Source organism: Grampus griseus, assembly GCF_964374135.1.
Source record: "Grampus griseus genome assembly, chromosome: 17".
Lineage (NCBI taxonomy): Eukaryota > Metazoa > Chordata > Mammalia > Artiodactyla > Delphinidae > Grampus > Grampus griseus.
In genome coordinates this window covers 66,914,505-66,931,015 of record NC_139011.1, presented here as the reverse complement: position 1 = coordinate 66,931,015, position 16,511 = coordinate 66,914,505, and the positions used below count along the sequence as shown (strand labels likewise).

Genomic DNA, 16,511 nt, shown 5'->3' with positions numbered 1-16,511 from the left:
CTATTACAAAGGAGCATCAAACTATTTTTAGTCACGTCTTCCTGTAAAAGCAAAACCAAAGTTGCTCTTCGTATGTAACATGGACAACACAGGACCCCAAGTGCCCCCATTTCCTGCCCATTTTCTTTGGAACTAATGATGTCCCTGGGCTCTCCCATCACAAGTCCCCATTAAAGTATTCCAGTTTCTTCCCCCACCCCACAGCATACTGACAAATGGCATTTCCTGTTTGCCAATAAAAGAGCAGAAGGAACTGGATGACCCTGGCACACCACAGTCACCTCTGGGTGAGCACACAGAGCTCCTGAACCACTTACCTGCGGACAGTGGACAGAAACGGCAGCCACTGGGCCCAGAATACATTATTAGTGGTTACTGGCCACAGTACAATCCTGCTTGTTTAAATCTAATGCGTATTTATATATATTTCTAAGTAGATACTACTCTGATGAGTAGTAGTCCCACAGTTAGTTTGCACTGAGTATTTGAAAAGTGTTTTCTTTTTTAGCAATTCTTTGCCATGCCTGTTACCATCTACATTTTGCCTCTTAAGCTGAAGGTACAACAAAATAAATGTAAAAGAGAAATGAAACAAAGAAATAGATATAGAGAAGATGAGATGAATGGATAAAGAAGATGTGGCATATGTTTACAATGGAACATTACTCAGCCATGAAAAAGAATGAGATTCTGCCACTTGCAACAACATGGATGGACCTAGAGGGTATTCTTAGTAAAATAAGTCAGAGGGAGAAAAGCAAATACTCTGTAATCACTTATATGTGGAATCTAAAGAGTAAAACAAAAAAATGCATATAGCAAAACAGAAACAGACCCGCAGATACAGAGGACAAACCACTGGTTACCAGCGGGAATAGGAAAGGGGGCAGGGGCAAAATAGGTATATGGGATGAAGAGATACAAACTACTGTGCATATAATAAATAAGCAACAAGGATATATTATGCAGCACAGGGAAATATAGCTATTATTTTGTAATAACTTTAAATGGAGTATAATCTATAAAGATATTGAATCACTATATTGCACACACAAAACTAATGTAATATGTAAATCAACTATATCAATACTTCAATTAAAAAAAGAAAAAGAAATTCATCATATTTCCTTGAAAAGAAAGACATAGAGATGATGTAAATAGAGCAGAACATCAAAGCCAGAGAAAAGAATTAAATATTTCTATGAGATTCTTCCTGGGCTTCAAATTTGACCCTCAGTTTCCTGGCCACCAAAGCAGAAAGTTGTATAATCATCACTAGCAGAAACATTCTAATTTCCTTGTGGAAAACAATGCTTTTCTTAACTGTGTCCTAGAGCAGCGATTCTCACAGTGTTGTCCTTGGACCACCAGCATCAGTATCACCTGGGAACTTGTTAAAATGCATATTCTCAGGCCACACCTCAGGCTTCCTGAATCAGACACTCTGGGCTGGGGTCCAGCACTCTGGGTTTTCAGAAGCCCCCGTGGTGCTTCCTAGGTAGGCTAAGTGTGAGCACTCTGTTCTCAAGAAATAGGGTTTTATATAAAGGACACTGAGCAATGCTCTTATGGCAAATATGGGGAATTCACGCAACAGCTTTCAATATAGGCTGCAAACCTAAAGCTAAAGTGCAATTCAGCAAAAGAGCAAAGGCAAAACACAAGAGGCTAAGATGGCATGTCCCAGGCACGTGGCTTTTGGTGATCTCTCTTTGCTGAGTCAAGTATTGCCTCTAACATATTCCATGCTATACTAGTTTTTAAAACACCTAGCAAAGAACCACATGCGATGGTTCTTTGTTCTTAGGCAACTCAAATTCAGAATTTATTCCCCCTGCCCCTCTATTCCTCTCTCCATCATCTGAGGTTGAAACCCTGAACCCGACTTTGGTACCTCCCTCCCCATCATTCCCATAGCAGTTGCCACATTCTATAAACACAACCTCTTCCTTCCCGCCTCATCATTCAATAATTCATTCTTCAAATATTTACTGAGTATCTACTAGATGGTGGGGATTTATCAGGGAACGTGACGGACAAAAATTCCTTGCCTTCATGGAGCTTACTTTCTCATTACTGAGACTATAAATAAGATAAGTAAAATACATAGTATACTACATAGTGATGAGTGCTAAGGAGAAAAATAAAGGAGAGAAAGAGATAAGCTTCGGAGAGGAAGGTAGAAATTTTTAAATATGGTGGCCAAGCAAGGCCTCATTGAAAAGGGACCATTTGAAAAATACCCTGAAGGAAGCGAGAGGATGTGGGAGAGAGCGTTCACCACACGGGAATGGCAAGTGCAAAGGCCCTGAGGTGAGAGTGTGCTGGCAGATTTGAGGACCAGTGATGAGCCCAATGTGGTTGAAGTAGAATGAACAAATGGGATTGCAAGAAGGATATGGGGGCAGGCAGGTAACCAGGGGTTAGACTGGGAGACCACAGAAGTTTTAAGCAGAGGAGTGGCATTTCAACAGGATCCTTCTGGCTGGAGAGTTGAAAGCAACTGAAAGGGGACAAGGAGGGAATTCCCTGGCGGTCCAGTGGTTAGGGCTCTGCGTTTCCACTGCAGGGGGCATGGGTTAGATCCTGGTCAGGGAGCTAAGATCCCATCCCGGCGTGGCCAAAAAAAAAATCAATTTAGCATGCTACTGTCCTTTCCATCTGTACTAAGCAAAGCCATCATCACCTCTCTCGGGCTCTGTCGGTAGCTTTCTAGCTGGGTGCCCTCCTTCCATTCCACTCCCTTCCCTCCCTAATCTACCTAACAGAGTGCTTGCCAAAGGCTGCTCAAACCTCCCCACTGCCCATTTGGGCCAAACTCAGTTAAGGTTAGAACTCTCTATGCACAATATGGTCCCACCTTACCCTCCCAACCTTACGTCCCAGGCTTCCACCATGCACATCCAACACACCAACCACAATACACTCGCTCAGCATTTTCAAATACATCACCCCAGTCTGACCTTCTTGCCTTTGCTCTCTCTGACTGGAATACCCACACCATCCCACCTCCACCTACTGACATTCTCCCAGTCTTCCAAGGTCCATCACAAATCCCACCTCCTCCATGAAACCTTTCCTGATCCCTCAACTAGATGTTCCCTCGCCTGCCTCTGACTCTCACACCATCTTCCTTTTTGGCCATTAGCATATTTCCATCTGTACTTGTCCTGTCTCCCTCAATGGACTATAAGCTCTCTGAGGGCAAACCATGGCTCACTCATCTTCCGATCTGCCACAGCTTGGAGTACAGCAGCTTCTACAGAGTGAACAGTCATTGAATTAAATGATGACATCACCCTCTAGTGATCAATCCTCTATAACTTCCAATAGCCTCTTTAAATCAGTGCATCACCTCGAAGTAGCTATTTTACTTAGGATGATAAATATATTCTACTTGAACACAAACAAAAGTCTAGCAGAGAAAGTCTGTTGTACTTTATGTTAATTAATAATGCCAAGAAATGAAGCTTAAAAGGTTAAAAGTGGACACAAAAATAAACATCTTCTTACGATTAACTGCTACCAAAAGCTTTCTATTTAGGAAAATGTCCAGGTAAAGTCAGAAGACTTTTAAAATGCTGGACCTCAAACCTCAGGAAAATTGATCCACTTAAATATTTTAGCTGTTTATTTTTATGGGTAAGATGTTGAAGCAATCAGTGCTATTTTCTTTATGGGATGGTGATGCAGACACACTAAAAATTCTACTTTCTCCTTTGTGGTGTTTTAAATGTCTTATTCCTGCATAATTTATAATAAGAATCTAGAAACACTGAGTCAGATTTTCCCAATGTCTATCATTAAAATGTGCAGGCAGAGGGTAGAAAGTGTAGTGTATTTTCTTCTTGCGTTCTCTGCAGTAAAACTTCTCAAGGAGCACCATTCTGTATGGCCTAAATCATTTTTGTTTTTAGGAACTAAAAAAATACTAACTTGGCCACCTTTCCACCTTCTCTTTGAAGAAGCTAATATTGATGTACAGATTTCAAATATAAAGTAAAGACTAAAAGGAGCCTTACTCCAAAAAACAGGACAAGGAAAAAGAAGATCTGCGAATCAAACTCAGATTTAACTCAAAATGAAATCTTAGCAACAACTCTTTCATTCAAGACCTAAATAATGAATCTCAGCTTTGGAATACAAATTATGTCAGTGATGGAATGATTCCCAGAGATTTAACTGAGTTTTTTGAAAATCAGATTAAATATTAGACTGCTATTTCCTATAGGTGACGGTATTAGAAACCAAAATGTGCAAGATATCTATGAATTAATTTTAAATATTGTATTTGAACATTATTCCAATGTCATCAATATCACTTGAATAATTTTTAGCAAAACATTTTCACTTTATATTCCCATTTGAACAGGATTCCTTTCTAACAAAAGAAAGTGTCTCTGGAAGTTCCAGGTCTAGATACAAATAGAGAATCCAGTGCAAGAAGAAGTAATAAAATAAACCAGCTCTGCGTCCTAATCAGGAAGGTTCACTGCCGAAGTAAGATCCGTCATCATAATTAAGGCATAGAGTGAAAAAGTTGAGAATCTATCAGAAATACTGACGAGAAAACCAGAATGAAAATGGATTTTATAAACCAACTACCCATCACTGTCAAAAGACTCCTCTTATTCTTTCCTCTGAAAGAAAATATCCTGAACCATCAAACTGAACATAGAAAAGATGGAGAAGCACAATCCTTAGCAGTACAAGAAGACATCCAATAAAACAGTACATAGGTTCAATTCTGAAAAATAATTTTCAAATCCCATGATGGCTTTTACCACTTTTGAACCTGCCTGCCTAAGTGAGCTTTCCCCTAAAAGCAGGAGTTGAGTTAAGGATTCAAGGCCAAACAGTTGATTTGGGCGATTCAGGAAACACTGGATGGGAGTGTGGACGTGATGCACAGGAAGGAAGGGTGGCTTACAAAGGATGTAGAAACATACCTCAGGATGGTCTCACCCATGAGGGGGTGGAGCTGGGATGTTGATCGGCCATTGGTTAAGATAGCTTTAGGGGTGGGAGGCCAGGATGTTAATTCTTTGGCACTTGAAGCGTGCAGGAGTCAAGCACTTTCCCAGACTACAGAGAAGACCTTCAGGCCAAAGAAGACCCACAGGCCTTCAGGAGGTCCTCCACCTTGACAACGGGAAGGTCTCACAGTACAGATGGGGCACTGAAATCATTGTCTACCCTGGCTCCTCCAAGGACTTCATTCCCATCAACGGTTGTGTCCGCTGTTGGTATTTCATATCAGTCTTGCTCTCCCTTTTCTCTGCTATCCAACAGAGCATATATTCCACATTCGAGCCATCTACCTCTCAGCTATAAAATATACCATTTTAGCTTAGCCTTTATTTCCCCCCTTGAGTCTACTTTATATTCTCTGTAAAGTAAAACTCTTAGTCTATTCCTATGTTGTGAATTTTTTAACATCAACTTTGCTCTCAACTGGGTTGTTTAAAAAAAAACAAGTCACTCCCTTGGTAGTATTATGGTCCATCATGCATCCACGAAAAATGATGGACTGGTCCACAGGGTAAGAGCTACCATCCAGAGAATCTTTTATGTTATGAGAGCAGAAGAGGTAATTTTGGCCGTTCCAAAAGTACACATTGTCCCAAAATAATGAGGAGGGAGCGGGAAAGGCAAATCTAAAACTTAACTGGGAAGAAGCATTTCCAATGAAATGTCACTTCACTGCTTTGAACAAATATAGTCTTTAAAAATAGTCCAATCTAACCATTCTTAGGCTGCAGGGACAGTTCCATAATATATTAGTAACTTCCTTCTAGGCCTGAAAGGTTCCTCTTCGTCTTTACTGTGTACATAGTCAAAGTGAGATGATAATGTGCCTGGGTAAATTTACCCTAAAACAACCTTAACTGATGTAAGCACTTGATAAATATTATGCTTCATAAGTTAGAAAAATCAATTCAGAGGATTCAAGAAATAGGCAGGAACTCATGGGAATGTAGTGTTACAGGTTTCTTGGAATAAAGGGATTCATTGCCATTCAACAGAGGTATTGAATATGGAACAAAAATGGCTTGGTTAAGATTAAGTTGTTTAGATTTGAGATTGCCTAATCTGGCTCTAATAAAGTCATTATTTTTAAGAGAGATAAGAATGAAAAAACAGACCAGTACACATCACTGAAACCCTCTGGACGTTTTTATGCTGGGTTTGGAGACCCATCCCCTGGTTGCCCTTCTCCATGGCCACTTTCAAGCTTTGACAGAGCCACTGTTGAACAAGATCCTTTCCTAGGGGTAAGTTTTATATTTATGTAAGGATCAGGCCACACTATCAAACCCACGGTTCCCTGAGACAAACCATCCATTGTATAATGCAATAATTATTCTAAAAATCAGACGTCTCTAATTACGGTAAGAAGCCTTCACCTTTAGATTCTAAATCAGTGCTTCTCAAGCTATCTGTGACGAAGGACTATTTTTTAATGATTATTTCTAGTCTATCGTTACTGATACTTTTGCAAGATACGTTAAAGAGGAATTACTAGAAAATGAAAAATTTAAAACATACAAAATTGAAGCCCAATTTATTATTGTTGTTATTAGATTCGACAGACCCATAATTACTCTGTCAAAAATTTTTTTTAAGCTTCTCAACATTTACTCTCAATTTCAGCCCATATTCCGTCACAGACCAGTAACTGCTGGTGGGCAGCAGTGGCCGGGGACCAGACTTTGAGTAGCACTGATCTGAAATGCCATGCACGTACTTATTCAAAAGATATACCTTACCTCTGGCATCCTTTCCAAATCCTATAGAAGAAACTTTTTTGTCCACTTCTTCACAATTGTTTGTTTTCTCCTTCATAACGTCATCGTCACCCGCAACATCAGCAGAGTATTTTTTCTTTCTCTTTTTCTTGTGTCGAGGAGGAAGCTTTTTTGGAAAAGTAAACATTGGGAATATCACAAGAAACATTGCAATGGCACAAAGGAGGAATCCACTCCACCTAAAAAATTGGGAAATGTGAATAGCATTTATGGCTTTGGTATTATGAGTGTGAACAAATTAGCAAAGTAGAAGTTTGTGGTGATAAATTTCTCCAGAGAAAACTTTTTACCTTCATCGGGTGTACAGCAGTAAGAAGTTAGACAACTTAAGAAAATATACTACAGAATCCTCCCTTTCTGTGGTATAAATGAGAAATCTACCCAGTAATTATACTAGTATTATAATGACTATTACATTCAGCAGCCTGACTAGAATTTCATTCAATTCAAGTATTTTTGAGCACATATATGTTAGTTCTGCTAATTAACATTGTTAGTCCTACGACAGTGTGCATCTTATAATAAATCAATAGCCCATAATTTGAAGAGAAGAATAATATAGAGTCTATAGCATGCTTTCTGGACCAATATGGACACTTTTTTCTTAGAAGAAAACCATTAATATCTGGTATGAAGTGTATTTCAAATTGCTGATGGCATTCAAATATTTTTCTGCAAGCACTTAAGAATGTATTAACCCTTCCTAGCTGGCCTTCCCAAACTTAACCAAGTATGAGCAGAGCTGAAGACATTTACACTCAATCTTTGCCTTCAAGAATTTACAATCTGCTTGTAAGCGAGCTAAAGATATAAGAAATGATTCCAAGCAATTCCAAGAAATGCAAGAATGTACACAATTGTTAGATCATGTGGTATAGAAGATGAATGTTATAAAAATTCAGAAGGGAAATCAATGTGTCAGACACAAAATTCCTCTGTCAAGAATTTTTTTTAAGTTTCTCAACATTTACTCTCAACTTCAGCCCATGTTCTGTCACAGACCAGTAACTGTTGGTGGGCAGCAGTGGCCGGGGACCACACTTTGAGTAGCACTGATCTGGAACTTGAGAAGTGGAACTTGAGCTATGCAGAAGCGAGATTCTGTCTTTAGACTCATCTGAGGTTGCCACGCCGAGGGAACTAGGAAGTAAATACAGAGTAGATCTCTCATTCTAGTCCTGTATTAGAACCTGTGTTAAGGCCTTGGGCTTTCTTGCCTGCATAATTCCCCAAGGGCAAGTTTTCAGTTCCCTTTCAACCTTTTCTTAGCAAATAGAGGTCCCTGGTCCTGCCTAACAGGGTCACTAACTTTGCAACTAGGATTCCTCAACTCCAAACTCTGTCCTCCAAGTTTCCAAGTTCATAAACGCTCAGATTCTGGCCTCTGTATCAATACTTTCCCATCCATTGTTATCAGAACGCAAACAGCATTCTAAGAATTCATGTTGAATATAATGCAGTAAGAACACAGACCATCCAGTGTGCTATTTTCAAAGATACTTAACGTTATATCCAATTAAGATATTAAAGCAATCAGAAAAAGGGTTTATTTTTAGAAGACTGCTCAGGGCAGACTTCCAGCCATCTCAAGGATTCAGTATTTAATCACGAACCCAGTGCCTAACACAGGTTAGGTACTCAAAACATTTCCTAAATAAATAAATTGAATGAGATAGGTGTTTTAAAAACAGAGCCATCTGTCGGCAGGGACATAGCTATGATAATATCTGGCCCTTTTTGTACTTGGCCGCACACGAGGACTTTGCTAACCCAGCCCTGCCGTTATCTTTCTTGAATTTCTTTCTGCAACCTCTGCATTCAAGTCCCCTGAACCCCTTAGTTTCCCGGACCTCTCATGCTCTCTCCAGAGGAGGGCAGGCAGCAGACTATAAGGGGCAATTCTTGAGTTGTGGCTTCAGACTGACCTGGGTTTTTATCCTGTCTTTCCCACTTACTAGCTCTAAGATCCTGGGGAAATTAGTTTGCTTTTCTGAACAGACTTTCTCGTCTGAAAGGGAAGTAATAATAACTTTTTTTGGGGGGGGTCATCAAAATTAATAAGACAATGTATAAGACCTAATAAAATGCCTGCCCCCAAAGCAACAATAAATCCATGGTAGCTAGTTTTGTTTTTTCCGTAGATCTGCACTCAGGGCTCCCACTTCCACCCAGAGCCATTGACTTAAAATTATATGCAAACATTAAAGATACACTCAGAGTACCCCAAAGGGAGAAAATAACAGAAGAAGGGAAAGAATTATAGTGAATAGACAAAAAGATTAAAAAAATGTTTAGGGACATTTCTAAGCAGAGCAAATCGGTCTCCAGTAACATCGAAGTTAACACATGATATAATGGTGGTGCTAAAGAGGACGTTGAGAAAAGCTAAGTAAGGCAAGGAAGTGTGCATTACATGTTGGAAAAGGATGCATCAGGAAGAGCTAAAATTGAAAAGCCAGGGCTCCTGACTCCCTTTCATGAACCATTACTCAGAGACTATTCATGAAGGGAGGACAGTTAAGTACATTGACTAAAACCTCCACCCTGGACTCAACGTCTTGTCCAGCTCCCACTGACTCTGAGACTTTGGGCAAGGTGTTCAAGTCGCTGACCATCAATATCTCATCTGCAAAATGGGCACACTCTTAGTGACTACATGTGGTTGTTATAAGGCTTCAATGAAAATGTTGGTAAAGCTCTTAGAATAATGCTTGACACACAGCACCCAATCAATATTAGCATTATTCACTCATTCCTTCCTTCGCTCTTCCAGCATACATTTCCCAAAAAACCTAGCATTGCCACTAGGCACCATAGAAACTAACACTGTATCAAATAACTGTCTTTGTTCAAGGTAGAAGTCTGTTACAGACAGAGCTACTCAATAAACAAAATTCATTTTCAAAGAGACTCCCTAGTATACATTTCTATACTGACAACTTTTATCATTTGTAGAATACTGAGCCATTAAAAGGAATAAAACTACTTGAACATTGATTAAATTGAAAGGACTGAATAATAGGTAACATACATTATGTAGGAAGAACTGCTTAGAGCTCCACATACATAGACTCATTTATTCCTCACAACAACCCTATCAAGTAGGTACTGCCACTATTTCCATTTTATGGATTTAAAAAACCCCCCGAGGCCCAGGGAAGTTAAGTAACTTCCCCAAGGTCACACAGTTACTAGGTGGCAGACTGGGATTTAAAACCAGGGGAGTGTGGCTTCAGGGTCTGCACTCAATTGTTCTACTTTGCTACCAACTGGGTTGATGTCTACTAGAAAACTTTTAGAAAACAGCATAAAGCACTTGTAATCTTAAAGCTCCTGCTTCCTTGCCTTCTCCTTGCCCCTGAGCTGTCCTCCTTGCCTTCTCCTTCCAGACGTTCCCTTATTGCCATGCTCTTCTCATGGAAATCTATACAGAACACAGATTGTACATGGGATGTTCACAGATACATTTTAATAATCTAGTTTTCTGAGAACTTTTTAAAAAATCTTTACTCTGAATTACTTCAGAACTGCAAAGCAAACAGTAGAGGCCAAAAATTTCACTATTGATCAAGAACTTAAAATTCCTGTGTCATGCCCCTACTGCTGACAAGGGAACGCTCCCTTTTGCATGATTTGAAAATTCTACCAGGCTAGGCTCATCTAGATCTTAGCACTTCCACCTTCAAAGAGTATTTACTTATAAAAATAACAAGTGTTCTATCATGTAATTAATATTTATTAACTGCTTAGAAAATAGTGTTAAACATTATTCTCACACAGCTCAAGTTATGAGGTTATTAAATTATAATGAAACACAGAGAGAACACAAGTAGTCTAAGAAACTCTTTAGAAAGTAATTACTTGACACTAGTTTCTAATTAATGAAATTCTGTTCTAAAATGAAAATTTCTTATCAATGTATGCCTATTACCAATCCATGTTTAATGAATTTGAGATGCCGATACTTTGAGTGAGTGTTTGCAATCATGAAGAAATAACTCCTTATGTTCAAGATGAGAATTGGGAAGAATTCAAATGCAGCCCTTGGAGACAGGGATAAGTAACCTATCATCCAAAGTTGGAGTTCTCATTCTAAATCCTAAGCTTACTTATTTAGCAAGACAATTCAAGGCTAGCAAGTGAGAGAGTGGCTACATCCCCAGCACACCCAGGGGAAGGAACTATTACCGAGTGAAAAGATTCACTAAGAGTGGGACAGTGGAAACGCAGGGCTAGAGTCCTGGGCAGTGGAGAAGGACAAAGCGGAAACACAAATATAATAAGGAAGTGGCAGAAAATATTTTTTTAAAGGCACAGGAAAGAAAATGAAAGCTACGATTAAAGTACACAGGAAAGTTCCGACGTAGCCGCGTTCGCCTTTTCCTTCACTCTGCTATGAAGAAACCAGCCATCCCAAACCTAAAGAATATGGATTAAACGGATGTTCCCAACTCCTCTGTGTTAGTTTCCTATTGCCGTGATAACAGATCACCACAGGCGGCACGGCTTAAGACAACACAAATGTATCATCTTAGAGTTCTGGAGGTCAGAAGTAAAAACTGGGTCGGCAGGACTGCATTCCTTCTGGAGGCTCTGGGGGAAAAGCTTCTGCAATCCACCTGCATTCCTTAGCTCATGGTCTCTTCCTCCATCTTTGAGGCACATCACTCCAACCTCTGCTCCAATCATCAAATCTCCCTCTCTTACTCTGACCCTCCTGCCTCTCTCTTTCCCTTATAAGGACCCTTGTAATTACACTGGACCCACTCGGATCATCCAGGATAATCTCCCCATCCCAAGAGCCTAAACTTATTCACATCAGCAAAATCCCTTCTGCCATGTGAAGGTAACACATTCATAGGTTCTGGGAATTAGGACAAGGATATCTTTGGGGATTATTATCCTGCCTGCCAACCCCTCCTAGGTGACGTTTAGCTATTTTTCATCTTCCCATTGGGGAAATTCTTATTTTAACTACAAGGGGACTATTACTCTATAACAATACCAAGTGAAATGAAAGATTTAATAAACGATTCTTACCAGTTTCCAATGAAACGAGGGTCATCCTGATTAAGGTGAATGGGACTTCTGGGATCAACGTAAAAACCAATAAGAAGTCCACCTAATAAATATCCCACTGCAGGACCAAGTGCTCCCATGACATACATGATGGCTGAGAAGACAGAAGGGGAAATGTGAAATATAACATCGTGTCATTTGTTTCAGTAGTTGTCTAATTTCAGTCATACCATGCATATGTCACAGTTAAATCCAGTTAACAACTTCCAAAAACAGAGAACTTTAGAGATCCTGTCTATGTTGACATTTGGGTTTCAAACCATGTCCTTTATTTAACTGTTCCCTGTTGTCCTCTTAGAACATCAGAACTTCTTTGGTTACTTCTGAAAGTACAGACCGGGGCTAGTTATTAAGGCAGTCACTGGATAACCAAGAGAGGCTAACAGGTAGTCTCAAGATAAGAAAAGAGTAGATGTCCCTCATCCCAGCTAGAAGATGCTAACGGGCTGAGGGAACTCGAGGCCAGTTTTGCCATGAAGCTGGATTCAGCCCCCTCAAAGCACTAATATTTTCAAATCACCACTTGAGAATCAAAGAAGACCTCACAATGTGTTTGGTTTATTGTTAAATGAGGAATACTACTTAAAGGTTAATAAATCTCCTTAAATGGCATGAGTGAGACAGTTCAAATGGAAAGCACTAACGCACAGCTGAATTTGAAAAAATTTTAAAGCACATGTCCAAAGGGTTACTGTCAGTAGATCAGAAAGGTTGTCATTCTGTCCAAAAAAATGCGGCCATCAAAATGGGCTTATAGGAAAAATGACAACAACAGATGCACTGTCATTTGTTTATATGGCTTTCACTGCTGTGATTGAAATTTATTTAATTTATTAAATAAATTTTAATTTATTTAATAAATTATTAATTGTTATTTATTTTTAAAATAAATAACATATCGCCAATTTGTAAATTTTGAGGTAGAATAGGAAATTCCTTGAAAGTCATAGAAAAATCTAGCTGCACTCCAAACACGTTTCCCCCTGTTGAAACTCAGTTATTTGGGGACAAATCAATAAACACTGTTAAGATACCCCTGTGTGCAAGGCATGATAAACTCAGGTGATACACGCTTCTCATTTCTGTTGCTTTCGTGCATTTTAACCAAAGAATAAGTGATTTGTCATATCCTTTAAATAATACCTATTTACCAGAAAGCAAATTTGGACTAGTCAGAATCCCTTCGCCTGACTTTATCAGCTGCACCAAAATAAACACTGAATAACCTTATACTTCCTGTAACTTATAACTGCAGACAGTAATTTAACACCTGCTCGCACTTTCCTCACCATTTCAAAAGAGAAAAGCACAGTGTTTATTTATCTTACAGAATCATATGATTGTAATAAGACATTAGGTTCTTCGACTTCTCCATCTGTGTTTGGAAATGAAGAACCGCGGCATAGCAGCAAGTAATTGGCATTCTGTTGCACGCATGCTTTTAATAAAATAAAATTTGAATTTTGATAAATATCTTGTTAACCTCTCTGTTTACAGCCTGAAACAGAACTCAAGAACAGAAAGTATTTTTTCAGTTTCAGGTATTCCTATGAGCACATGAAGATAAAATAGATGTTTACACCTCCAGGCAAACCAGCGCCATTTACAACTCAAAACTGTAATGAGGCCAAAATGTGACACAAATCATCTCCCCAAAATTGTTCTTCTGGCGTGAAAGAGACTGTCTTACAAACACAGACGGAGGAAAAGGTATTTCCGCCATACTCTTTATGCCTGGGGCACTTGCATGCAGCATCTTGAAGTGCTAAGAAGCCGTGTGCAGGATGTGTGCTGGCAGGACCACTCAGTCAGCCGGCAAATGGAAAACAATGATATAACGTGCACCAAGAAACCCTAACTGCTTTAGGAACTATAGATCAAGCTTTTTATAGTTCACCTATAGAATCAGAAAAATTCATTTTTATTATATAGCAAACGATGTTAGGTCCAATGGAATCACTCTCCTTAACAGAAATACATATATGTACATCTACATATGTACATCTATATAACTATACTACAGGTTATACTATATAATATAGTACAATAACTATGCTGAATACATAAATATATGTTTATATATTTATAAATATATATCATACATATATGTATATATAACTTACTACTATAGTCCCATTTAGTAAATAAATCACTCTAACCACTGAGTTAACATTTGTTAATTCATTAACTAATGGCACTTATTCAGAGCTTTTTAGAGGAACAAATTGTTAAAGCAAACCACTAACTCCCTCAGTCAAAACTTCCCAATCAGGACTTGAGGACATGAGGAGGGGGAAGGGTAAGCTGGGACGAAGTGAGAGAGTGGCATGGACATATATACACTACCAAATGTAAAACGGATGGCTAGTGGGAAGCAGCCGCATAGCACAGGGAGATCAGCTCGGTGCTTTGTGACCACCTAGAGGGGTGGGATAGGGAGGGTGGGAGGGAGACGCAAGAGGGAGGAGATATGGGAACATATGTATATGTATAGCTGATTCACTTTGTGATACAGCAGAAACTAACACACCATTGTAAAGCAATTATATTATACTCCAGGAAAGATGTTAAAAAAAATAATAATAATAATAATCTGGGCTTCCCTGGTGGCGCAGTGGTTGAGAGTCCGCCTGCCGATGCCGGGGATGCGGGTTTGTGCCCCGGTTCGGGAAGATCCCACATGCCGCGGAGCGGCTGGGCCCGTGAGCCATGGCCGCTGAGCCTGTGCGTCCGGAGCCTGACTCTACTTGTAGCTCAAGGGCGGGACGAGTTGGCCTGCTACCATTTCAATCCTAAAACCTCCTGCCTGTGCTCGGGCTCCACGCAGACTGATTCAGAACAGGCCTGGGCAGAGTCAGCTCCCTTCCTTTGTGGCTCCCAGGGTACGCCCCAGCCCTTTCTAACCCCCTGAATCCCACCCATTCTTCAAGGCCCAACCACGTCCAGCACTGAGCATCCTCCCCTGACTGATCTCTCTCCTCAAAATCCCTGTAGACAATATACGGTCTCTCCCAGTGGCCTCCACCATTTTTCTCACACATCCCTACCAGTAAGAGGTTTGAAGCATGTACCCCCAGTGTACTTTTCAGTAAAACACTGTGTATGTACCATTACTCTCTGTCTCACAGCTCGAATCTATATTGGTAAATCCTGTTGGTTCTACCATCAAATCAGGTCGAATATGCCGCTCCGTACCTCCACCCTGGTCCAAGCCACCATCATCGCTCACCTGGAAAATCGCTCGAGGCCTTACAGCTGGTCCCTGTCCTCCTTCCCTCCAAAGTATTTTCAACACAGCAACCTTACTGATCCTCTAGAAACACGAGCCAGATCACATCGCTTCTTTGCTCACGCCCACCAGTGTCTTCCCATTCCACTCCCAGGAAAAAAGCCCAAGTCCTTTCACGTGCCTGCAAGGACCTGGCCACACCCTCGCCCCACCCCTTGGTCTCCATCCGCCAGCTATTCACTGGGCTCCAGGCGCACTGACCTCATCTTCTTCAACCTTCCAGAACACGTTCCCACATTAGGGTGTTAGTACTTGCTCTGTGCGTGGTGGGCAGGGGTGTCTTGCCCAGAGACAGCCACATGGTTCATTCCCTTCGTTCCACCAGGTAATTACTCTGTCCCTTCTCACCGAGACCTCACTCGGCCATGTTATCTAAAAAGTTACAACTCTCTCCCCCATTCTTCCCGTCGTTTCTCTGATCCATGTTTCTCCTCAGCATGTATCACCACCTAACACACTTTATCTTTCCTTGGTTCATCTTGTTGATCCCCTGTTCTCCCCGACCAGACCGTAAGCTCCACGAGATCAGGGACGCCTGACGGAGGGGTTCACTGCTGTGTCCCCCGTACCCAGCAGTATAGGAGGCATCACCCATACTCACTCCCATTATTCATTGCTTCCATCACCACCACGGAGTCTGCACCGTCTACGGCCATTAACAACAGATGTCAGTGACAAACTCTTCCTCAGTGTCTATCATCTCTTGAGACACTAGGTAATGACATAGATGTCGATCCATATTTCATATAGTGAACTTGGTAATTTCATGGTTTTTGACTGTGTCTCATCAGATGTGATTATACTATCATTGGTTTTTTTTTCTCATGATGAGGAAAGGAGCTTGTACTGAGAAGACAGGTTATTCGATGAGCTAACAATAGAAACATAAATACAAGTTCCAGTCTTTTCTTCCTGCCCTCTCCGTGGGTGGTCTCACACACCTCCCCTTTGAGAGAACCTGGACCATTCCATTCTTTTTTTTTTTTTTTAACATCTTTATTGGAGTATAATTGCTTTACAATGGTGTGTTAGTTTCTGCTTTATAACAAAGTGAATCAGCTATACATATGCATATATCCCCATACCTTCTTTTGAGATTAAATATGCCCTGCTCTTTACTTATACTTATCTCTTCGAATATTTATATTTTGCCTTTTGAAGTAGCTCTTCAACCTGGACAGTGGGAACTATATCATATATAATATTAGGTAGTAGTTAAAACACAGACTCCAACCTCCTGGGTTCAAATCCCTGCTTCAATTCTTCCTCGTTATGTGACGTTAGCAAGTTGCTCAACCTCTCTGAGCCTCAGTTGCCTCATCTCTAAAATTGAG

General features: G+C 40.3%; 1 protein-coding gene across 3 annotated transcripts in view; it reads right to left on the bottom strand.

Annotated features, from left to right (window-relative positions):
* The window catches only part of SLCO5A1 (solute carrier organic anion transporter family member 5A1), a gene marked incomplete at its 3' end in the record, with an annotated part of 119,519 nt that overhangs the window by 61,668 nt on the left and 41,340 nt on the right, over positions 1-16,511 (bottom strand). For all 3 annotated transcript variants that reach the window (XM_082674912.1, XM_082674914.1, XM_082674913.1), the window contains exons 2-3: positions 11,850-11,982; positions 6,771-6,988 (exon numbers count right to left, since the gene is read on the bottom strand). In XM_082674912.1, the coding sequence (XP_082531038.1) occupies positions 6,771-6,988; positions 11,850-11,982 (351 nt within the window). The remainder of the gene's footprint in view (positions 1-6,770; positions 6,989-11,849; positions 11,983-16,511) is intronic.